The sequence below is a fragment of the Chrysochloris asiatica genome, unplaced genomic scaffold (genome assembly GCF_000296735.1).
Source record: "Chrysochloris asiatica unplaced genomic scaffold, ChrAsi1.0 scaffold00175, whole genome shotgun sequence".
Lineage (NCBI taxonomy): Eukaryota > Metazoa > Chordata > Mammalia > Afrosoricida > Chrysochloridae > Chrysochloris > Chrysochloris asiatica.
In genome coordinates this window covers 4,860,283-4,885,849 of record NW_006408693.1, presented here as the reverse complement: position 1 = coordinate 4,885,849, position 25,567 = coordinate 4,860,283, and the positions used below count along the sequence as shown (strand labels likewise).

Sequence of the window (25,567 nt, the reverse complement as noted above, 5' to 3'; positions counted from 1 at the left end):
GTAGTGAGGTTGGCCCAGGATCAGACATTGTTTTGTTCTGCTGTGCATGGGGTCGCTATGAGTCAGTTCCGACTCGATGGCACCTGACAACAACAACAATAGGAAAGGATTTCAAATGCTGGGCAGCTAAAGACAGAGTAAACAAAATAAAATGATGCCACATACATATTATTGTGCACTTTTTTACTAATGTGAATATGGAATCATTGTAATTTTAGTATGAAATATACACAGAGTTTATGTTGGAGCTGGGTAGGGAATGCAAATAAGCTTGTTATTCACACAAAAACATGTTTTATTATAGTTGTTATTATTGTTAAGAGTCGAGTCGTCGAGTTGGTTTCCAAGGAGCGACTGATGAGTTTAAACTGCCAACCTCATGGTTCAAACTGACATTGTGGTCCAGCACATTATCCTACAGCATCATACCAGGACTCCTTTATTATACTTATTTTAATAGATAATGTACATTTCCTGGGAACCTTTTATGCCATATGTTTTATTTTAGGTTTGCACTTTCAGCTTTTAAAAGAGATTTTATCTGTTATTAATTTCTTGTTCTATGAATTTGGCATATTTCCACTTTCTCATTTTTTTAAATATTAAGGCATGAGATACTGGTGAATTCTAATTGGAGTACATATTGTTGTTCTTGTTATGTGCCTTCGAGTCGGTTCTGACTCACTGACCCTGTTTTCCGTGACTGTAAATCTTTAAGGGAGCAGAAAGCCCCATCTTTCTCCCGTAGTGTGGCTGCTGGGCTTGAACCTCTGGCCTTGTGGATAGTAGTGTACTGCTTATTCTATAGAGCCACAACACTCCCGAGTACATTTTAGGAATCATATTTATATATTATGAAAATATTGTTTATATCAACTTATTAAAGATGATACATTGTCAAACATCAGAATCAAAGCAAAAGCTTAAGAGAAATCTAAAATTTAGAAAATTAAATAATGTTGCCACTCTCAATTTTTGTTGTTTTCTTTGTAAGTTAATTGGGTACATGTGTTTGTATACCACAAATACACATATGTTTTGCTTAGAAGATTTTCTGATAACTCACCTTGATTTTCTAATTTTGAATCTAGACTCTTAGACCCTTTTGATGTTTGTACTGTTCATTGTTTTCAGTTTAGCTTGACATCAAAGTACTTAAAAGCATGGTTTCTCTCACCTGCTGACAGCTTCTGATTCCCCAGGCTTTCTTCTCTAAAGTATTAAAGGAAGAATGTGAGCAAAGAGAAGGAAACACTGTACTCTACTTTGATTACTTGCTTCTGGTTCCCTGTGGCCTTTGCTTTATTAAGTAGAGTAGACAGACAAAGAAAGACTTAATGGGTAATGCCTTTGAGAACAAACAAAAAGAAGAGCCTTTGTACTTTACTTGTTTGAATCTTCCGTTTGATTTCTGCTGGGAGTTTCTGACTAGGTAAAACTTGATTAAGTTAATTAGCATTTTTTATTTAATTAGCAAACCAACAAGTTTTATTCTAAAAAAATTAACAGTAGGAAAAAAAGATCAGAACAATGTATGAAACAGTTTAGAAATAGAGATTTTTTTCAAAATTCTTTTGTTTTATGTAGATCTGATAAACAGACCAAAAGGAGCAAACACATATGTGTAAATAGGCAAGTCCAATGAAATGTGAAAAAGGTGATGATAGGGATCAATGCTACAGTCTTTGTAAACACACACAACAAGGCACTCTGCTTAGTTGGGGATATAAGGGCAAAAGAAGCTTGCTGGAGGAGTCAGTGCCTAGAATAAGCCCAAACATCCAAATCAGGAAAGGAAATAGTGAGGAGAATAAACATACTGCATACACAAGAAATAGCATGTAGAGAGATCCTGAAGTATGACACAACCTGGTGCCTTCAGGTGGCTTCAGTGTAAAGTGCATTGTCCATGAGTGGGCAGAAATAGGCTCCAGTGAGCCTGACTGGATGGAAGGTGAGTGTCAGATTTGTATTTATCCTGTGGTTGGTGGAAATAATAGAGCAAACACCAATCCTTCCGGCGGCCCTGGCTCTGCATGATCTGGCTGCTGAGACCTACTTTCCTTCTCGCGTCTCTGATACAGCACCAGTGCACACTCTCATTACAGGGCATCTGTGCCTCCCTACCCTTTGCTATTGTGTGGCGCTGTGAGTTAATGCGCTGAATTGCAAGATTGGTTTGAACTACAATGATGGCAGTTCAAGCTCACTACTCTCCTCAGCAAGGAGCTCTGGTAGCGTAGTAGTTACAAGTTGGGCTGCTAACATCAAGGTCAGCAGTTCAAAACTACCAGCCGTTCCGCTAGAGAAAGATGAGGCTTTCTGCGCCTGTAAAGACTTCAGCATTAGCAACCCCTATATGGGGCACTGTGAGTTGAACCAACTCCACTCCACGGCACACCAACACCAACATCATGAGTCAGAACAGAGTCGATGACACTTAGCAATAACAACAACCCATTACTTGGAGTCTTGGTTTGGCCCTTAAGGATAAAGCACTGGGACACAAAGTCAGTTTGAACCACAAGATCGGTGATTCAAACCCATCAGGTGCTCCTCAGAAATCCTATACAGAATCACTGTGTTTCAGAATCAACTTAAGGGCACTTAACAACTCAACAATGTATATGTATTTTTTTTCCTATAGATACCTTATGGTTCACACTACTTGAATGTTATTTCCTCATTGAGCTTTTCCATACCCTACTAAATATAAATATCCATGCACACACCACTCCATACCTCCTTTTTAAAAATTAATTTTTAGTTTAGCATTTATTAGTCAGCTCATTCTTTATATTTCTTCTATCTTCCTTAATTCTGTTGCCCCTTCAAATGTAAGTTTCAAGATGACATTGACTTTGGTTTTGTTCACAGAACAATGCCTGAAACATGGTAAATATTTGAAGCTCTTATTGCTAACTGTCTCCGAGTCAGTTACCACTCATAGTGAACCTATGCAGGCTTTCTGAGGAGTGGCTGGTGGGTTTGAATAGTTGACCTTGCAATTAATGGTCAGTGCTTATCTGGTAGCATCATACCAGGACTCCAAATATTTGATGACTGATGAGGAAATGAATGGTTGATATACTATTTGAAATGACTGACTAGCTTCCTTTATTCTGAGAACATATAAATTTAATGGGTAATAGAGCTTGGTATTATTTTCCTAGTAAATTATAATGTCTTAATTTCTGTGAAGAAAGTTAATTTCTTAGCACATGGCATGCTGGTTCAAGATGACTATCACGTCCTTGAAATTCTTACACCAACTACTGAGAGTATCACATTACAGGAGACGTATTTGTGTTTATTATATCCTCCTTATTAGATTTTTTTTTTTTTTTCAAATTAGTAGCTATATAAAATTACATTGGGGGAAAAAAATTGTGTGTATAAAAGATGAGGCTTTCTGCTCCCGTAAAGATTTACAGCCTCAGAAATCCTGTACAGGGTTGCTATGAGACGGAACCGACTCCACGGTACATAACAACAACATGATCATTCTCATGTTTTGTCTCCCTTGGACTTGTTTTAATTTTCTTTGCTTCAGCCTGAATTGTGTATAAGCAACTGATGATCTGTTCCACAGTCTGCCTCTGGTCTTGTTTTGGCTAATGATATTGAGTTTTTCCATTATCTCTTCCCCAGATGCAATCAATTTGATTTCTGTGTATTCCGTCTGGTGAGGTTCATATGTATAGTCATCTTTTAAGTTGTTTAAAAAGGTATGTGCATTGAAGAAGTCATTAGTCTTATAAAATTCTATCATGCCATTTCCAGCATCATTTCTACTACCATGACTGATCCTTCTTCATTTCCAACCTTTGCATTACAATGACTGATCCTTCTTCGTTTCCAACCTTTGCATTCCAATCACCAGTAATTAGCAATACATCTTGATTGCATGTTTGATCAATTTCAAACTTAAGAAGTTGGTAGAATTCTTCAATTTCATCATCACTGGCTTTAGTGGTTAGTACGTAAATATGAATATAATAGTGATGTTAACTGGTCTTCCTTATTGTGTTGTCGGTAAGTGCTGTTGAGTCGATGCTGACTCATAGTGACCCTGTATATGGTTTCCAAGGAGCAGCTGGTGAGCTTGAACCACCAACCTTGCAGTTCAAGTGGCTTTGCAGCCTGGCACAGCAACCCATAGCGCCACACCAGGACTCTGGTCTTCCTTGTTGGTATATGGATATTATCCTATCACAGACAATGTTGTACTTCAAGACAGATCTTGATAGGCTCTTTTTGATGATGAATGCAATGCCATTACTCTTCAATTTGTCATTCCCTGCATAGTAAACCATGTGATTGTCAAATTCAAAATGTCCAATGCCAGTCCATTTCAGGTCATTAATGCCTAGGATATATTGTTTATGCATCCCATTTCATTCTTGAAAATTCAAATTTTCCTAGATTCATACCTGGTACATTCTATGTTCAGATTATTAGTGGATGTTTACAGTTGTTTTTCTTAATTTTGAGTTGTGCCCCATTAGCAAATGAAGGTCCTGAAAGCTTTAATCCACTCGCATCATCACAGCCAACTCAATTTTGAGGAGGCAGCTTCCCTAGTACCTTTTTTTGAGTGCCTTCCAACTTGAGGGACTCATCTTCTTGCTGTATATCTGACAATATTCTGGTGCTCTTCATCATGTTTTAATATTCTGGTTCTTTCAGTGGTCCACTGTTATTCATAAGGTTTTCATTGACTTAAATATTCCATCTCTCCTTCCTATTCTGTCCTCATCTGGAAGCTCAGCTGAAACCTGTCTGCTGTGGGTGACCCAGCTGATATTTAAAATACCCATGGCATAGTTTCCAGCATCACAGCAACACACAAGCCAACACAGTACAACAAACTGACAGATGAGTGGTAGATATTATATCAATTATATGGAATTTTGAAGTCCTGTTGTGGCTATGTGGGATAAGCACTGTGAACAGCTAATCACATGCTCAGTGGTTCAAACTCACCAACCACTCTTGGAAAACATGCGCAGGGTTGCCATGAGTATGAACTAGCCCAATGGCACTTAACACGAATATATGAAATTTTAAGCAATTGATACATTAAGTCCATATTTATCTACCTTTAAGTTTTAATTAACCTCTTTGCACCATATATATGCTCTTTTTGTACTCAAACAAATATGAATTTTTATGTATTTATTTTCTAAATAATAAGAATACAACCCCTGAAGAATATTAGAGAAAATTTCATGATCACATGTAGTACACAGTGAAAACTGATGAAACTCAATTTTTACTGAAAATTTCTAATTTAATTTAAACTGGAAATGCTTATTATCTTTATTAAAGGCAATTCTTAAAAAGATAATTAGGCAATGGTTGTAATTATAGAGGGTAAAAAATTGAGAGGAGAAAATTTACTTTGAAATCAAGGGCCATGTCCCGTGAAAAGTCATTCTTCCTGCTCCTGCCTTTTTGGAAGTGTTTTTGAAAATATGAGTTCCATATCTTCAGAAATATGTCATGGCAGGGAAGTATGATAATATTCCTTCACTGATTCACTATTTTCTCAAGCAAAACCCTAAAACACAAAAACTTAGAGACACATGCAGATATTTAGCCCTTCTAGGAATCCTGGTGTGGCTCTGTGGGATAAAGCACAGGTTTGTTTGAACAACATGGTTGGTGCTTCAATCTCACCAGCTACTCGTTGGCAACCCAATACAAGGTGGCTATGAATCAGAACCAACTCAGTGACACTTAACAGTAACTACAAAGTGGTTGCCTTGCGGTTTTTTTATGTGGTGCTGTAGGATAAGCACTAGATTTCTAGCCACAAGGTTGGCAGTTCAAACACTAGTTGTTCCTTGCAGGGTTGCTATGAGTTGGAACCAACTCTATGGCACTTAACAACAACAACACCAGCAACTGGTTGCCTTGTTTAGAGAAAATGATGCAGTATTGCAAAAGATTAGTTTTACTTCCTTCACTTTCCTAAATATACAATAAAAACTTCATTTATATTATAATTGGCTCTACTAAAAAATATGTTTGTTAGATAAATTACCTTATCTATGCCTTGTAGAAGAGCAAAGATGTCAGCTTGAAGACTAAGGTGCGCCTGACCCACACCATGGTATTTTCAATAACCTCATGTGTGTGAAAGCTGGACAGTGAATAAGGAAAACCATAGAAGAATTGATGCTTTTGAGTTAAGGTGTTGGAGGAGAATCTTGAAAGTGCCATGGGCTGCCAAAAGAACCTACAGATCTGTGTTGGAAGAAGTGCAGCCAGAGTGCTCCAGGATGGCCAAACTTTGTCTCTCATGCTTCAGACATATTGTCATAAGGGACCAGTCACTGGAGAAGGATATCATGTTTGGTAGGGTGAAGGGTCAGAGAAAGAGGAAGACCCCCAGTGAGATGGATTGACAAAGTTGCAGCATCAGTGTGTTCAACCGTGGCAACAATTGTGAGTTTGGCCCAGGATCGGGCAGTGTTTTGTTCTGCTCTACATAAGGTCGCTATGAGTCGGTACTGACTCGATGGCACCTAACAACAACAACAACAACATGCCTTGTAAATAGGTAAATGATATCAGTGAAACCTCATGAGTGCTCATATAATGGAGATAATGCTACATTTATGGTCTAATTGTGACCAACATCAAAACACAAAGTTTAAATTTTTTTATAGAGAACTCATGAACTCTAAGAGTGTCTAAACAGACCAGGTTGAGAAACATTACAATAGTGTATCTACTAGATTAGTGAAAGAATATGATTTAATAGTATGAGTAAAGGGTGGATGATTTGTATGTGTGTGTTTGTTCCCCATTTGCCATTATTAAAATATATATATCAGACATACAGTTGTTTCTTGAAAATAATGCATTTGTTTCACATTTTACATGTTTACTACTGTATACACAAATATGTAGGACAATTATTACCACCATGACTTTTCTGATCATCCAATGAATAGATTCTTACCTAATATCTAATGATTGGAGTCCTGGTGTGCCTCTGTGGGTTAGTGTGCTGGACTGCAAAGTCGGTTTGAACCACAAGGTCAGTGGTTCAAGCTCACCAGCCACTCCTCGGAAACCCTATATAGGGTCACTATGAGTCAGAAGTGACTCAAAAGCAGTTAAAAATTATTTGCATAATCTTAGATTGAATTGAAAGGGGCTCTGGTAGCATAGTGGTTATGATGCGGGCTGCTATATATACCTCAAAGCTAGCAGTTTGAAACTGCCGGCTGTTCTGCTTGAGAAAGATGAGGTTTTCTGCTCCCGTAAAGATTTATAGCCTCAGAAACCCTATGCAGGGTCACTATTGTCACATTTTTCCTGGTCCCTCTCACTCTCTAAAGAATTAGTTCTACCGAGTTGCCACTTCTCAGTCACACACAAACAATAAACATCCTCTTTGAAGCCCTTTGTTGCAAAGCAAAAGTACACTTCAGAGAGATAAGCAGGTCCGTCTTTGCATATGGAGAAGACTTGATAGAATTGGGGAGCATAGATAAAGTCAAAGTGAAAGTACATTTCAAAGAGAGAAGTGGGTCTATCTCTGCAAGTGCAGAAGACCCTTTGGGGTTTGGGTGCACTGGGTTATAAAGGTATAGGGGCTTCTCCTTCAAGAGTGGACTAATACATATTGATTAGGAGGAGTTGTATGTTGAATATGCGTTGTATTTTTAGTAAGTGGCAGATGGCTTCTTGGAAATGAAGTGCCTTCTACAGTTGTCAGCTCTAGGTATTATCTTCATGGGCTGTCTGCTGGTGGCCGGCTGCTTCTATTAGGGTGTCAGGTCCTGATATCCTTATCTTTGTCTTCAGGCAGTTCTCAGTGTTAGAATTCTTGTTGGATTAGAGATGACCTTCCACCTTTCTTTAGCCCTGTTTAGTAGGAGAGGACTCAGGGCAAAGGGGTGGATATAAAGCTAGGGTAAGAGAGGCCTAGGGTCCAGGGGTCCTAACCTGTTCCTGACACTATGAGTCAGAACCAACTCCACGGCACACCACCACCACCATATTGAATTGAATGCTTTTTACATTGGTGGTGGCTGTGTGCAGTAGAGTCGGTTCTGACTCATAGTGACCCTGTAAAGGGTTTCCTAAGCTGTAAATCTTTACGGGAGCAGAAAGCCTCGCTTTCTCCTGCGGAGCAGCTGGTAGTTTCGAACTGCTGACCTTGTGGTTCACAGTCCGATTCATAACCACTACTCTAGCTGAGCTCCTGTATAAAGGTATATGAATGCATAATTGTGAAGATGGCTCCCGAATTGTTGAATTTTCTGTTTCATTTTTGTCCAGGTGGGTGTCAGGTTTTTAATTTTATTAAAAACTTGCTTCAAGACTAGGCCATTTATTTTTAGAAAGTCCGTAGGACATATACAGAAAATAATCAATTTAGAAGCGGATTCCTAGTGTGGCATTGTAGCATAAGCGCGGGACTGATCACTGGAACATCAGAGGTTCAAACTCACCAGCTGCTCCGTGGAAACCCCATACAGGGTTGCTATGTGTGGGAATTGATTGAATAGCAGAACTTAAAAAGAAGTTTCTAAAAAGTCATTGGTAATTCCATTACAATTTCTACTGTATTTCTCCATATGTCATGAATGGCACTTTTCTGAATGGTACTTTGCTTTCAATTTAGCCACAAAACTGTTCAACGCTGATATATCTGAAATACAATGTACTAGCACTGAAAAATAAAACACATTAATTAAGATAGGGAAATAAGAAAATAAATATAAATTAAAAATCATTATAAGTGTTAGAGCTAGAGAAAACCAGGTTCCGTTAGAGGAGAGCATTCAAATACAAAAGGAGCCCTGGTGATCTTGTAGGAATAACACTGGTTTGCTAACCACAAGGTCAGCAGTTCAAACCCATTAGCCACTCCAAGGAAGAAAGATCAGGCTCTCTGCTAATGTTAAAATTTACAACCTCGTGTGGTACTGCTGGTTAACATGCTGGACTGCAAAATTGGTTTGAACTGCAAAGTCAGTAGTTCAAGCTCACCAGCTGCTCTTCAGAAACCCTGTAAAGGGTCACTAAGAGTTGGAACCAACTCAATGGTACTTAACAAGTGTTTAGGGGGAGTTCTGGTGTGGTGCTGCAGGATAATGTGGTAGCAAGGTTGGCTTGAACCACCCACAAGGTCAGTGGTTCAAACTCACTGTTCATTCCTCGGAAACCCTTTACAGGGTTGCTATGAGTTGGAACCAACTCAAGGGCACTTAACAACAACAAGTGTATGAAGATGATTGTATTTCTGAGTATTTAAAAGCATGACAGAGATTTATATTATCATGGATTTTGCCTGAAACTTCCTTCTTTCATTACATCCATAAAGGTTTATCATTAGCATTAGTTTTTTCCTTATTATTTATGATAAGGATTAGTTGAGAAAATCAAACAGTAAATGGAGAAGAAAAGGAAACTGTCTGTTATTTCTTTTTATTCTGAGATAAATAGGTGAAATGGAAAAAGAGAAAGGCAGAAAGTGAAGTTAGTTAAAGAGATTCATGAGAAAGAGAGAGGTGGAATAAACTGAATTGTGAGGTGAATGTTGGAGGAAAAGGGGACATCACAAATGTAATTTTCAAAGGATGAAAGGGCATTGTGATTTTCAGCTGGTAATAGATACATGGGGAAGCTCAAGAGTTCAACTTTTGGTAGATAAAAGGTGGGGCAACAGTGGAGAACATATATAAATTTGGGATAATAGCATTTAGAAAATCTTTTAAACATCTGGTGTTTTTAATACAATGCAACACCAGCACATTGTCAGAGTGTCTATTTTTAGAAACAATACTCATTTGAATACTACAGTCTTAAATGGCTCTAAATCTACCTAATAATTCCTTCCTGTCTCACCTCTCTGTTAGGTTAGATTCTTTAGTTGAATGATGCAAGTCTTCTATTGTTACAGACTTTAATGCTACACATTAGTTTTTCCTTCTAAAATTTTTCTAATAAATTTCATTTTCCATTATCCAAAGACCCATTCACATCCATTCCTCAAGTTTAAGAAAACCAAGAAGCAAGGATGAAAACTTTCTAACACCAGACCTGTAGAGTTGATAGAATCCACAACTATTGTCTTCTCTTTCCTTCCCTTTTCAATAGAGGAGAGCCATTTTTTGGTATACTGAAGCCTTCCTTTAACTCTTTTATGAGCTTTTGTTCCAAAACACTGTAAAATTTGTTTACAGCCTCCAAAATTACCCAAGCCATGGTCATGAATATATTCTTATAATTGCTTCCAATAGATTTCAATGTTTTACTTGATCTCTTGATCATATTCAGCATTCTTGACCACTCTCAGACAGTCTTCACTGACTTCTGCCATAGAATCCTAGCCTCACTTGCTGGTTTAAATCTGCTTGGACACCATTTTCTTTGGCCATCTCTTTACTACCTACCTCTTCTAGGCCACTTTCCTTTTTTACTTTTAAGCTCTCCATAGCACATTACCTCTACTTCTATTGTCTCCTTTAGTGGTGTGCTGAACTGGAGAGCTGACAGTTAAATATTTAGGAAATTTGCAAGCCAATTGTTAAACCATTCATGTACCATCGTATCAATATTCACTTTTGTTAAGTGCATTCAGTTGATTCTGACTTATAGGGACCCTGTATAGGGTTTCTGAGGAGCAGCTTTTGAGTGTGGGCTGCCAATCTTGTGATCCAAATGAACTTGCAGTCCAGTCCTTATCCTACAGTGCCACACCAGGATTCCAATAGTCAAAATAGATATTTGCAAATCCTATAAATCATGTCTACCCCTTTCCCAACTCACAGAACTGATTAACTGTACACGGTTGGTCACTCCCAGTTCTGCATCATCAGCCAACACCATTCTCTTAACCTTCAGCTTAAATGTTGCTGTTAAAAGCCATCGAGTGGGTTTCAACTCATAGCAACAGTGTATAGAGTTTCCAAAAGAGCAGCTGGTGGGTTTGAACTGCCAGCCTTGTGGTTCACAGTCCATCCAACATTGCAACACCAGGAGTCCTTGGATTATACAATGGGAGTCCAGGTGTGGCGCTGTGGGTTAAAGCAAGGTTGGTTTGAACCATAGGTTGGAGGCCCCAACTCAACATACTCTTCTTGAAAATCCTATACAGGGTCATTATGAGTAGTAACCGACTTAATGACACTTAACAACAATAACAACAAGTAGATAGCTCCATTTGGTGGCCTCACTAGTGTCTCAGTACTTAACAATTCCAAACCCACTTTTCCTTTTGTTTTCCAGCTTTGTGAAGGGCGTCATATCCAACTAGCTTAGACTCCCTCTTTAACTTCTATTCCCTCTATTTAGCCTAAATTTATAAATCACTAATTCCTATACAATTACCAGTATTCAAAAACTCCATGTATTCACAGTACAGCTGTGCTTAAGTAGGGTTTTCATTGCTGAGCTCTTGGAAGTAGATCATTCACTAAGTCTTGAAAGTGCTTCTGGATCAACTCAAACTTCTTTTAAAAGCTGCTGGTTAACCTCTTGTATGACTCAGGGACTTCTACTCTTATTTATCATGCTATTTCTGAAATCAGTTGATTTTGTTTTTATCCCCATTGTGACTAGGTTTGTAAATCTAGTTCAGACAACAGTCATTGCATTGCAAGACTATGGAAAGGCCCTGCTGCTAAGGAAGACTTAAATGTTTTAAATTATTATACATAGTTCTTAGGGTTAAGTCTAAATCTAGCATAGCTTAGCTAGGCTTTGAATGAGTTTTGATATAGTCTTTTCATCTGTTCACAGCTCATTTCCTAAAACTCTTCACCTTGAATTCTTGCTCTATCCAGTCTGAGAAGTCTTTACTTCCTTGGACAAATTAAAATCCGCATGAGGATTAAGTACTTTAGCAGAAGCTGTCAAGTGAATAAAAGCAGGGCAAGTTACTAGTTGCCTCTTATGAATGCTTAGATAGAATGGAGAGATGTTACAATGATAAAAAGTGGAGACAATCCATTAATTATTCTTTCTGTGTACATGCTTCTTTCTGTTTTATGCCAGCACTGCAGTCATGTTACAGGTTAATGGGAAATATCAATCACATTTTTCATTCCTTTAAGTCTTAGACGTCTTCTTGAAGTAGGATTGTTTTCTCTGCCAACAAGGATCTGTTATTTAACAATTGTTGTTGTTGTTAAGTGCCGTAGAGTCGGTTTCGACCCATAGCGACCCTGAATAGGGTTTCCGAGGCTGTAAATCTTTACGGGAGCAGATCGCCTCATCTTTCTCCCGCGGAGCGGCTGGTAGTTTCGAACTGCTGACCTTCCGGTTCACAGCCCGATTCGTAACCACTACGCTACATAAGTGTTATGAAATTAATAAGGTGTTCTCTTTTGAGATATGAATGTTTATGATGTCCTTATAAATAGCAATATGTGAATAATAATGAAATAGAGGCTCATATGCCTTGTAAAAGCGGAAAACACATACACATACAAAATATAGGACTGATATAAATTTCTGTGAAATTTCATCTGCAAATCACATTGGTCTCGAAAGCACACAGATTACTGAAATTGTGGTTATTTTGAGCCTGAACTAAATGGATTAAATAATTCCCCATTTCATTTTGCTTGCGAATTCATAGTCTTAAATGGCCCAAATATTAATTGAAGCCCTCTTGTGTAGAAAATAGAAATGATGAAAATGATTACTTTGAGTAACAATATTTACTGGCTCCTTTGATGAAAATTATTTGAGAAGAAACTTTATTAATTTCTTTTTAGCCCACTGTCATGTAACTGTTTTGAAAATAAGATGAAAAGTTACGTTTTTTTCTACCATAACTTAATCGAATGCCATTCTTAAATATAAAATGTTGGGTTAGGGTAAGTTGAAAAGCATTGCTAACAGGATTCCAGTTCACACATGGAAAACAAAAGTGTTTAAACTGTCATGTGGTCAGCAGATGATCGCTGCAAAAAAGTTCACTCAGTAAGTAATGTACTTGTCTTAGTCTTATTGGTGGTGGTGGTGGTGTGCTGTGGAATCGGTTCTGACTACCATCCACCCTGCGTAACATAGGGTTTCTGAGGCTGTAAATCTTTACGGGAGCAGAAAACCTCATCTCTCTCCCACGGAATGGCTGGTTGTTTCCAACTGCTGTCCCTGAGGTTAGCAGCCCAATTCATAACCATGTTAAGTCTCATTGTTGTTGTTAAGTACCGTCGAGTCAATTCTGACTCATAGTGACCCTGTATAGGGTTTCCAAGGAGCAGCTGGTGAGTTTGAACCACTGACCTTGCAGTTTAAATGACTTTGTAGTCTGACGCATTAGCCCACAGCGCCATACCAGGACTCAATAGGGTACCTTTTTAAAAATAAATAAATATCCAGTTATAACGGTGACTTCTGAGGGGATCTGTTGGGCTAGTTAAACTCAAGGTAGAGAGGCAAATACAGACAGAAGGTACAGAAGATTCCAGAGCTGGTTCTTGGCACTCAAAAGGCTAATCTTGACAGATTTTCTCAAAAGAAATAGAACCATCATGGATGCTTATTATGAAGAATTTCTAAGAAAATTGAAAACTTCATTGTTGAAAATAAGGCCAGGAAACTTGCACCAAGTATTTTTTTTCCATCAGAAAAATTCACCTACTTTGAGGGTAGTGTGGAACTGTAGGATAAGAGCTGGACCACAAGGTCGGCATTTAAAAAACACCAGCTGTTCCTCAGAAACCCTATACAGGGTCACTATGAGTCAGAACCTACTTGATGGCACTTAATAACAACAAAGACTATTCTATGGGAATTTCATTTGAAAACCTTACCACACTCTACAGTTTTGATCTTGTCCATTCAGATATATTTTTGTTTCCCACACTCAAAGAAAACATACAAGTAACGCAATTTAAATCCACCCAGGGTGCTAAAACTGCTGTTTTGACATAGTGTAAATTGGAGAATGCTGATGACATTCTTAGGGAGGAGTTGGAGAGATGTAAACACCTTCTTTAGAAGTGTATAGATCTATTGTCATTGAGTCTATATTGAGAAACAATATTTTCACATTGTGATATTCTGGTGTGGCACTGTAAGATGAGCACTGGACTACAAACCACAAGGTCAGTAGTTCAAACCCACCAGCCACTCCTTGGAAACCCTATACAGGGAAGCTGTGAGTCGGAACCAACTCAATAGCACTTAACAACAACAAATGATAGCTTTGTAGCATTATTTTTTACTTACCCTGATGTATTCCTCTGTGTTTTAGGTAAGTAGTAATGAGCTTTTATTTGACTATATATGGTACAATTTTACCCTTTGAATAAAGATTTTTCTTCTCTTAATAACATCACCTCTCAAGGAGCTCTGGTAGCGTAGTGGTTACGAATCGGGCTGCGAACCTTAAGGTCAGCAGTTCGAAACTACCAGCCGCTCCGCGGGAGAAAGATGAGGCTTTCTACTCCCGTAAAGATTTACACCCTCGGAAACCCTGTACAGGGTCGCTATGGGTCGGAACCGACTCGACGGCACTTAACAACAACAACAACAATAACATCACCTCTACTTTTATGCTGTTAGAGGTCTATGTCATGATTAAATTGACTTAGATTAGTATCGGTCTTAAATAAAAAATATTTCAAATCATTTTCAGTAAGTCGTCACTGTCTTAACAGCTTCTTAAGATATATAAAAATATTTATATTCCTGAAAGTTTGTTTTCCATAAAAGGTAGCTTTAATATCATTTAAGTTTTTAAACAAGTTATTTTCATTGGATGCCTTTTCTAGATGCATAATTGGCACATGTCAGGGACTCTATATAACTAACTATGGTTTAATATCTATTTTTTATGCATATGTGTTTGAAAAGACTTATCAAAATACTTTTCTGTTAAATCAGTGTGCACTTACTTTTGCTTGTTATTAGCAAGTATTTAGTTTTTGAAAGCACTTGTACCATAATTTTTAACATAAATGAATACATAAAAACACATACTTAAAAAAAAATATATATATATATTTGTATGCTGTTTGTTCAGTTCCCTCAAGTTGTCTCTGACTCATATCAACTCTGTACAGTGTTTCCTAGGAGTAGCTGGTGGCTTTGAACTGCCAACCTTGTGGTTTTCAGTCCAGTGCTTATCCTATAGCTCCACACCTGGAGTCACACTGAATGGCAAGGTTGGCGGTTCAAATTATATATATATATATAATTTGTTGTTAAGTGTCATGAAGTCGGTTCCAGCTCATAACAACCCGGCATAGGGTTTCCAAGGAGTGACTGGTGAGTTTGAACTGCTGACTTTCCATTAAAACCAACCTTATGGTCCAGTACTTATCCTCCAGTGCACACCAATATATATATTGTTGTTGTTGTTGTTAAGTGCCATCGAGTCAGTACTGACCCATAGCAACCTTATGCACAGCAGAATGAAACACTGCCCGATCCTGGGTCAACCTCACTATTGTTGCTACGCTTGAGTTCATTGATGCTGCCACGGATACACACACACACATACACACATAGGAGTCCTGGTGTGGTGCTGTGGGTTAATGTGCCAGACTGCAAAGCCGTTTGAACTGCAAGGTCAGCAGTTCAAGCTCAACAGCTGCTCCTTGGAAACTCTATATAGGATCATTATGCATCAGAAATAAGTTGATGGTACTTAACAACAACAACAATATACCCTGATATGGTGATGTGAGCTAATGCATTGGACCGCAAGGTCGGTTTGAACCACAAGGTCACCAATTCAAACTCACAAGCCACTTCTTGGAAACCCTATATAGGGGCGCTATTCATTTCAACTAACTCAATGGCACTTAACAATAACAAGAACAGCAACGACACTTATAGAAGTGTAGGTGTGGTCCTGAAGGATATTTCACTGGACCACAAGGTTGGTTTGAAGTGCTGTCGAGTTGGTTATGGTTCCAACTCATATTGAGTCTATATAGGGTTTCCAAGGAGTGGCTGGTGAGTTTGAACAACCAATCTTGCCATTCAAACTGACTCTGTAGTTTGATACATTATCCTCCAGTGTCATACCATATATATGTACCTGTTGTAAGTGCCGACAAGTTGATTCCAACTCATAACAACCCTGTATAGGGTTTCCAAGGAGCTGCTGGTGAATTTGAACCCCCAACCTTGCAGTTCAAACCGATCTTGCAGTCCAGTGCATTATCCCATAGCACCACGCCAGGACTCTACCATATAGATATTTGATTTTAAAGTTATAATGGGAAATTTTATAGAATGGAATGACATTCAGCCCTGAAATGAAAACAGCTCTATTGACCCTGTAAATATTGGGTCTTTAGACTAATACTTGTGTGGTTATCATAGCATGAAAACACCAATGGACTGCTGTAAGAAGCAAGGCTAAATTAGACCAAATAGATGCCATCCTGAAATTTAGACCTAATTTCAGTTGAAATTCAATGAATGAAAAAGAGTTTCTGGCAGTGTGTGCCAATTAACTGCCAAAAAAGTTAATATAAACTGGAGAGATGGTTAGTGGGAGTACCATGAATTGCTAGTATATACACAATTTTTATGATCTGCCCTTAAATGCCGTAAGCATATAAAATGATGTGATGCTGTAAGATAGGCACTGAATGTAACCCCTAGGGCGGTGGTTGAAAACCACCAACTGCTCCTGAGGAAACTATACCGGATTGCTGTGAATGGAGATGAATCCATGGCACTTGACAACAACAAGCAGCATAGGAGAGTTTCCTTAGATCCAGAATGGAGATGGAGACGCAGGCTCCATGATAAGTGACTGTGGCCACATGCCCTTTATTTCATGTGGTATCACACGAACTCCGTGAAGTCATCCACAGAGAATGGTGAGCTTATGGCAAGCCAGGAAGCTGATAATATCTTCAAGTGAATATTGTCATTCAAGTATGTAGCTCCACCCTTACTACAGCTTCCAGGTTTACGGAAATACCTGAAAATCTGGATTGTTGTTATGTGCCGTGGAGTCACTTCCGACTCATAGCGACCCTGTACAGTGTTTCCGAGGCTGTAAATCTTTACGGGAGCAGAACGCCTCATCTTTCTCCCGCGGAGCAGCTGGTAATTTCGAACTGCTGATCTTGAGGTTAGCAGCCCGATTCGTAACCATTACGCTACCAGATTTAATGCAGGAAATCTAATTTTTATTATGTTGGGCTTTTTCTTTCTTTCTTTCTTTCTTTTTTTGAGATACCATGTGGCCTCATTTTAAAGACTTTTGGAGTAACATTTATTTGACTCCAAAATTACTTAAGTTGCACCTATTGAAACTTTATGTTTCAAATATTTCTTTAATTTCTTGATCTAATTTCTTTCAGAATAAAGAAAAACTGTGGGCAACTTTCAGGAAGTTTGTTAAGAGAAGCTAGAAAATTGTTACTGAAGCATTGCTAGATAGGACCTTGGTTGAAGGTAATTTTTATTCACCTACGGCCAGTATTCAAGATGTTATGAATAGCATGATTGCTGGTGTGACAAAGACAGATTCTTCCACTTAATTTTTCCCAGTGCTGCATTTAAATGGAATTCCAGTAACATGATCACAAAACACAATCACTTTCTGCAGGGACTACACAATAAGGTGTTTGGAAATATCTTTCTAGTGTTTATCTTGGCTCTTGAGCTCCAAGAATTTACATTCCGATATATATTACTATGATGTATAATTCTTACAACTCTCTGCTCAGCACCCTTGAGTACTTAAAAAAAAATAGCACTCCATTACAGAATTTGCTATAGAGAGGGAAATAAAACTCCTGAGAGCACTTAACCTTTGCCATCTCTTTACCTATTTGCACAGAGAAAGTGAATAGTGAGAAAAGGGATGAACAGGCAGCATGCAGAATACCTTTGAATTTGTTTAGAAAGTAGGAGAGTCAATGTGAAATGAAAGGAGCCACAAATAGCCATGTAGCCTACTTCTTCTCTTGAGCATCCTCTGTTCATTATCTTGAACATTCAAAGGCAAACTATAGCTCTTCCAGTTACCCGCCAAACCTTAGGTCCATTGACTTTCTGACCTACTGTTTTCTCACTCAATCTTTCTGCTCCAGCTCCTCTGGGCTTGTTTCCTCAGTCATAGCATGTATGATTCCCATTAGGTCTTTATGCTGGTGTTTCTTCTGTCTAAAACAGTACTCTGTTCACAGATATCCATTTATTCTTAACCTGCTGTATTTCTGTGCCTCAAGGTTACTAGTCCATGAGGTTTAACATTCAGAATCATATTTATGCCTTCCCTTACACCACACTCCTAATCCTGTTACCCTTCTTTATTTTTAGGACTGATTACCATTTAATGGTATTATTTTCTTTTATATATTATAGTCTTCCATCTGCTATAACAATAAGCACCTGATGGTAGACCTTTGTTTTATTGACTGAAATATCAGAAACCGGTAGGTATTTAATATATAATATCTAGAATAAATTAATTTTGAACTTCTTATTTTCTTAAGTCTGGGCATGTTTCCCATATCCTGCTATATATAATTGCCCATAGAAATGTTTCTTGCAACAAATTATATTGGGTATGGATTTTTAATCTATTTTATCTTTTTTACTTGTTGTTGTTGTTAAGTACTGTGGAGTCGGTTCTGACTCATAGTGACCCTGCACAGGGTTTCCGAGGCTGCAAATCATTACGGGAGCAGAAAGCCTCGTCCTTCTCCTGCAGAACAACTGGTAGTTTCGAACTGCCGATCTTGAGGTTAGCAGCCCGATTGTTAACCACTATGCTACCAGAGCACCTTTATCTTTTTACTAGAAATTGCAAAAACACATGTTGAATGAAAAAATAATTTTCTTTGTTTCTTCAGGGTAGTCATTTTGTTTTAAAATGTATTAGAAAAGTGTAAGAAATGAATTAGCCTGAGGCATTAAAAAATCAAAGAATATAAAGTCAGAATACCTACAATGGTATCTTGATATTACAATTTACTAGTTCTTATGATCTTTGAACCTCAGTTTCATTATCACTAAAATGGGAATAATAGTAATAATATAACCTGCCTAATTTTCCTTGTAAGTTTATATATATATTTTCTTAAAACATATTTGTTTTCTTCACAATTAATCTAATATATATCTAAATTTGTAATTATTTTTCTTTTCACTTAACTAATTCATCCTTTAGTGCAGGGGTGGGGAACCTGTTTTTCTGCCAAAATTTATAGTATCATTAGCAGGCCATACAATGTTTATTAACTTAAAAATTTGCTTCCAATATTTGGTCAAACATTTAATTAACTAACCTCTAAGTATGGTTTTGTGGGATAATGCACTGGACGACAAGGCCAGTTTTAACCAAAAGGTCGGTGGTCAAACTCACCAGCTTTTCCTCAGATACATTTAATGCCAATAACAACAATGTGATGCTTCAAACTGCAGTTGATTTTGAGGGCTTTTTATGGCCCATGGGCCGAATGTTCCCCATTCCTGCTTTAGAATGTAAGCCCCGCATGGGAAAGTTGTAGCTTTCTAAATCAATGTTGTACTTCCAACTCTTAACAGAGTTGTTGATGTTGTTGTTAAGTGTGTCTAGTTGGTTCCAACTCATAGTGACCCTGTTTCTGAGGAGCAGCTGGTGGGTTAGAACTGCTGACCTTTAGGTTTGCAGTCTAGTGCTCATCCTACAGTGTCATACCAGAGTATCTGGCACAAAGTAGTTGCTCAGGAAATATGTTGAGGAATTAATACTTTAACAAATTTAAGCCAGGAAGTCCATATGACCTAATAATAAATTTTACTTATTATAACACAAGTAATACTTATTGTTTTAACTATCCATATTATTATCATATCATTAAATATCTATTACTCTGTTTTCATTAATTAGCTAGAAAGAGAATAGCCATCTTCTTCTATTACTGCCTTAATTTAGAAATTCATTGAAATAACACAGAAACCAGACTTGGCTGATGTGATGATTTTGTTGCAGGTCTCTAAGTTGGCTGGTGTTTTGGTTAAGCATGGCGTCAAGAAGGGGGACACTGTGGTTATCTACATGCCCATGATCCCACAGGCCATGTACACCATGCTGGCATGTGCAAGAATAGGAGCCATCCACAGTCTCATATTTGGGGGATTTGCATCCAAAGAACTAAGTAGCCGCATTGATCATGCAAAGGTAAGTCTTTTGGGGGAGAAACTCAGATATTGGCTATCTGTGTTGTTGTTAATTACTGTCAAGTCCACTTTGACTCAAGGTTACTTTATGCATAACAGAACAAAATGTTTCCCACTCTTGTGTCTAGTAGCCACCTATAGTATGTTGTTGTTGTTAAGTGCCATCAAGTTGGTTCCAGCTCATGTTACAAACGTGACTCAATGCCGTTAACAGAGACACTATATAACAAAGAATCTCAGCAAAGCAACTTTTACTTCTGCAGAAGGGTGCACAGCAGCACAAAGTCTGGCTAGCAGGTACATCCGGTGGTCAGTCCACTTCAGTTTTTATCCCTGACAAGGTGTGTTGGGCTGGGCCTTACCCCATTGGTTAGGATTTCAATCACGCAGTCTTGTCTTTTACCCAATGGGCTAATTGTAAGCTAAGGTTGTGGTTCACCCTTTTAGTGAGGTTTCCAACTGCACAGTCTTGTCCCTATCTGACTGGTTAATATGATCTGTCTTTGGAGGGAGAGGGTTTGGGGCTGGGGAGGTTTGGAATGTTTTGTTCTAGGAGGTGAAAGTGAGCCAAGAACTGGTTTTGGCCGGTCTTGGCTGGGTTTCAACACAAATCCAGTAATAGGGGAATTTTCTCAAAACGGGTTAGAACCAAATTTATCTCATTTCAGTTCTCTCCTCATCATATAACTTTTTGATGAGAAGATAAAGATATTTCTTATCTCACAATAGCGACCCTGTACAGGGTGTCTGAGGACCAGCTGGTAGGTTTAGACTGCTGACCATTGGGTTTTCAGCCCAGGGCATCACCAGCTGCTCCTTGGAAACCCTATACAGAGTGGCTATGGGTCGGCTAACTTGACTGCACTTAATAACAACAATAACAATATGTATATTAAGTGACTACTATATATTAAGCATTCATTCTGGGCTAGATGCCGTCATTGCTACTAGATACTAAATGAAACTGTCAGATTAATGTGACACATCACTAGTTTCATTATATGTATATTGCCAGGGGTTGTGATTCAGCACAGCAGTTGAGGACTGGGTGTCAGGGGAAGAGCCAAATGTATTAATGTGGTACGAAAATAGCAAATTCATAAGGCTGTTGTGAAATATCAATGTGATATTGAAGTTAAAACAGCAGTGCCTGGCACAGAGTGATCATTTAACAAAAATATATTAGCTGTCTCTGTTCCATGAATTTAGAGCAAGGTTTGACGAATGTTTTCTATAAAAGGCCAGATAATAAGTAGATTAGGCTTTGCAGGTGACTGAGTCCCCATTAAAATTATTGAATTTTACTATGTGTAGTTGCAAAAGCAGCCATAGTAGAGATATAAATAAAAGGAGTGTGGTGTTTTGGGATAAAACTTTACATAAACAGATTGTGGGACCTCTATGGTTTTCAAGCCATGGGTGGTAGATCTCTAATTTAGAGACAGAAGTGATTTTTTTTTTTTTTTTTTTTAGGTAAAGAGATTTGTAGTTAAGGAGAATGACAATTTTGAAGAGAGGTTAAGAAAATGAGTCAGAGTCAGAATTAGGAATATGTCAAATTTGTCTTGAAGGACAGTGATTGGACCATAGTATGTTTCAAGAGCAAAAGAAAGGAAAAAAAAACTGCAAAAGCAGACTTTTGTCTGAGCTGGAGTCTGTAGAACTTGATCAGTCAAAGTTGTTGAGCAGGTGAGCATCATGGTTTAAGAATTGTGATAAGGAGACCAGTTTTGCAAGTATGATGTGAATGGGAGAGAGGCTCTCTCTTTCTCTCTCTATATATGCAGTCCTGGTGTGGCACAGTGGACTCATACGTCAGACTGCAAAGTTGCTTGAACTGCAAAGTCAGTAGTTCAAACTCACCAGCTGCTCCTTGGAAACCCTATACAGGGTCGCTATGGGTCAGAATCGACTCAATGGCACCTAACAACAATATATATATATATAAAGGAGCTCTGGTAGAGCAGTGGTTACGAATCAGGATGCAAACCGCAAGGTCAGCAGTTCGAAACTACCAGCTGCTCTGTGGGAGAAAGAGCAGGCTTTCTGCTCCCTTAGATTTACAGCCTTGGAAACCCTGTTCAGGGTCACTATGGGTCGGAACCGACTGACGGCACTTAACAACAACTGAAGAGCTGAAGGCTAAATTTTGGATTACAAGGACTGCTATCCAGGAGCCCTATGATCTTGCACATCCTGCATACCTCTGCCCACCCTGTTGACACTCTGCAAAAACTTTGTTTTTAGGTGTTAAAGCATCCTCCCTATAGTCCTGATCTTTCTCCTTTAGACTTTCACCTGTTTTGTCCCCTGAAAGGAGCCATTAGACGATGAAGATTCACCTCTGATGAAGTGAAGACAGCAGTGCACTCATGCCTAAAACATTTTTAAGAAAGGGAGAATACAAATGCTTGTTGATAGATGGACACAATATATTGAAAAGCAAGATTATGTTGAAAAATAATGTATTTGTCTTTTCTAAAAGTTGATTAATATAAATTCTACATCTAGAGTGTGAATAATTTTTACTCATTCTTGTACACATGCACACACTGGCTTGTTTACATATACATGCTTTGTTTAAAAAATGTAGGTAGTAAATGCACATTTTCATAACCAAGATCATGAGAAAGTTCAAGTTTAAGAAGATGGAGATAGAGATACACCTTTGATTTGTTTGAGTAGTGCTGTAGATCAAGTACGGACTGCTAACTGTACATAAGGTCAGAGATGCAAAATCACCAGTCATCAGAAACCCTACGATGGGTTACTATCATTCAGAATTGACTCCATGGCAGTTAACAAAAGCAACAACAATAATTAAAATCAGGGGAGATTTTGTCATTTTGAAATAAAGAGGCTGCTGATATCTGAAGCTACATTTGAAAATATAGATATTATCAAAAGAAAAACAACAGCAACACAGTGCTGTTGAGTTGATTCTGACTCATAGTAATTTTATAGGATAGAATAGAACTGCCACCATAGGATTTCCTCTGCTGTAATCTTTACAGGAACAGCCTGCCACAATTTTCTCCAGTGGAGTGGCTGATGGGTTCAACTGCTGACCTTTTGCCTAGCAGCAGAGTGCTTTAACCGCTGCACCACAAGGCTCCTATCCATATTAAAAGGTGAATTATATTAAAATGTCTGACCTTTAAAGTGTAATAAAGGGAAACATGAGTTACTTCTTTTTCATTTTTATTTCTTGTGAAAGGTAGTTTAATATGAATGTAGCGGGAGACAGCAGTATATTGTGTTAACTGCAGAGCTGGGCCCTCTTTCTGATTCCACCGCTGGTAGGCTGGAGCAAGTTGTCCAATGGTAGTGAGTCTCTGTTCAAGGAAATCAAAAGATATTCAAAAAGCAGAAAGTACTATACACAAATATATTTTGTATGGACTAAAGCTTCCCTAGATGAAATATTTCCAGGTATCAGAATTTAGTAGTAAATGAAATAACTTGGATTGATTATCTGTCTCCTGAATAATTTATTATATGTCTCTTTGCTTTGGATTCCTTGGTAAAGAAATAAAGTACTTAAAAGAATGAAGACCTGCTTGTTTCTGGAATTCAAGGAGAGTTTTAGTTCAGTTTCACACATATGAGGGGTCTTCAAAAAGTTCATGGAAAATGTGTATTATATGAAAAACCTGTGTGAATTTAATTTTTTTATACCAAAGTAAACTCATACCAACTAATTAAAATATTTTCAAACAGGATTAAGTTTGAGGCACTAAGAAGGATAAAACATCAGTTTGAAAAGATTCCCTATCAGCAACATGAATTCTGCTAAAATTGAAACAAGAGCAAACATTAAATTTATTGTGAAATTTGGTGGAAATATGGTGAAGTCATTGATGCTTTACAAAAAGTTTATGGGGAAAATGCCCAAAAGGAATCAATAGCTTCCAAATGGATGTTTTTGTTGTTGTTAAGTGCAGTCAAATTAGTTCTGACTCATAGCTACCCTGTATAGGGTTTCTGAGGAATGACTGGTGGGTTTGAACCACCAACCTTGCAGCTAGCATTCCAGTGCTTATCCTACTGTACCACACCAGGACTCCTCCATTTTTAAAGAAAGGATGAGAAAATATTAAAGCCTGTAGAAGCACACCATCCATATCAGTTTGTGAGGGAAAACTTAATCTTGTCATAATAGAAGAGGACTGGCAATTAACAACAGAAACAAGTGCCAACACCACAGCCATTTCAGTTGCTTCAGTTTACACAATTCTGCCTGAAAATTAAAGTTGAGCAAACTTTCTGCTTGATGGCTGCCAAAATTAATGTACCCATGATGAAGTATAGCTTGACTAGTATGATCTTGAAGACAAAACATAATCAAAGCAATGACTATCAAGTTGTGGAAAACGTTCAGTCAAAGCAAAAGCAAACCAGTCAAAAGAGCAAAGTTCATGACAACAATTCTTTGGGATGCTCAACACATTTGGCTTGTTGACTTTCTGGAGGACCAAAGAATGTAACATCTGCTTAATATGAGAGTGTTTTGAAAATGTTAGCCAAAGCTGTAGCAAAAAAATGCCTGAGAAAACTTTGTCAGAGCCCTTCTCCACCAAAATTATGTTCCTCATCATGCTTCGCATCAAAGAAGGGAAATTTTGCAATTTTCAAAGAGCAATCGTTAGATTGCCCTCTTATGGTAGTACTGATTTGGCTCCCTCTGACTACTTTTTTTGTTTCCTAATCTTGAAACATCTTTAAAGAACTTTCGTTTTTCTTCAGTTAATAAGTTAAAAAAAAAAATAGACTGCTTTGACATAATTAAATTCCCTAAATGGACTAAGTGGCTTTTATCGTCACTTAGAAAAGTGTCCATACCTTGAGGCGTTTATATTTAAACGTGTGTATATTTTAATTTCATTTTTCCATGAACTTTTTAAGTCCCAAAATCTCATTGAGAACTAATCATGTGGTAAACACTGAATCAGTCATAAGAAACTAAAAGATAAAGGGACCCAAATTAACCTTGGAGAGTTTAGATTATCTCAAGAGATGCCTTGCTTGAGTAGCTATACTGTGTTGTTGTTGTTAAGTACTGTAGAGTGGATTCCAACCCATAGCAACCCTGTATAGGGTTTCGGAGAAGCAGCTGGTGAGTTTGAACCACCGACTTTGCAGTTCAAATGGCTTTGCAATATGGAGCATTAACCCACAGCGCCACACCAGGACTTGTAAGGTGAAGAACTTAAGTGCCAAGTGTAGTTTAACGACAGGGGTAGGTCCTGATTTTGTGGAACATGAATTTTAAGCCATGTGGGTTACTTTTAAAGAGAAACACAAAACTATAAATATATTGATGGTGGTGGTGGTTATGTGCCCGTGGCGTCACATCCTACTTATTGTTGTCAGGTGCCATCGAGTCGGAACCGACTCATAGCGACCCCATGCACAGCAGAACGAAACAATGCTCGATCCTGGGCCA

The 25,567-nt window shown here is 38.1% G+C and overlaps 1 protein-coding gene across 1 annotated transcript in view; it reads left to right on the top strand.

The window, feature by feature from the left end:
* The window catches only part of ACSS3 (acyl-CoA synthetase short-chain family member 3), a 304,234-nt gene that overhangs the window by 75,857 nt on the left and 202,810 nt on the right, over positions 1-25,567 (top strand). Inside the window, exon 3 of the mRNA XM_006871832.1 lies at positions 19,934-20,122. Coding sequence (XP_006871894.1) covers positions 19,934-20,122 — 189 coding nt within the window. The remainder of the gene's footprint in view (positions 1-19,933; positions 20,123-25,567) is intronic.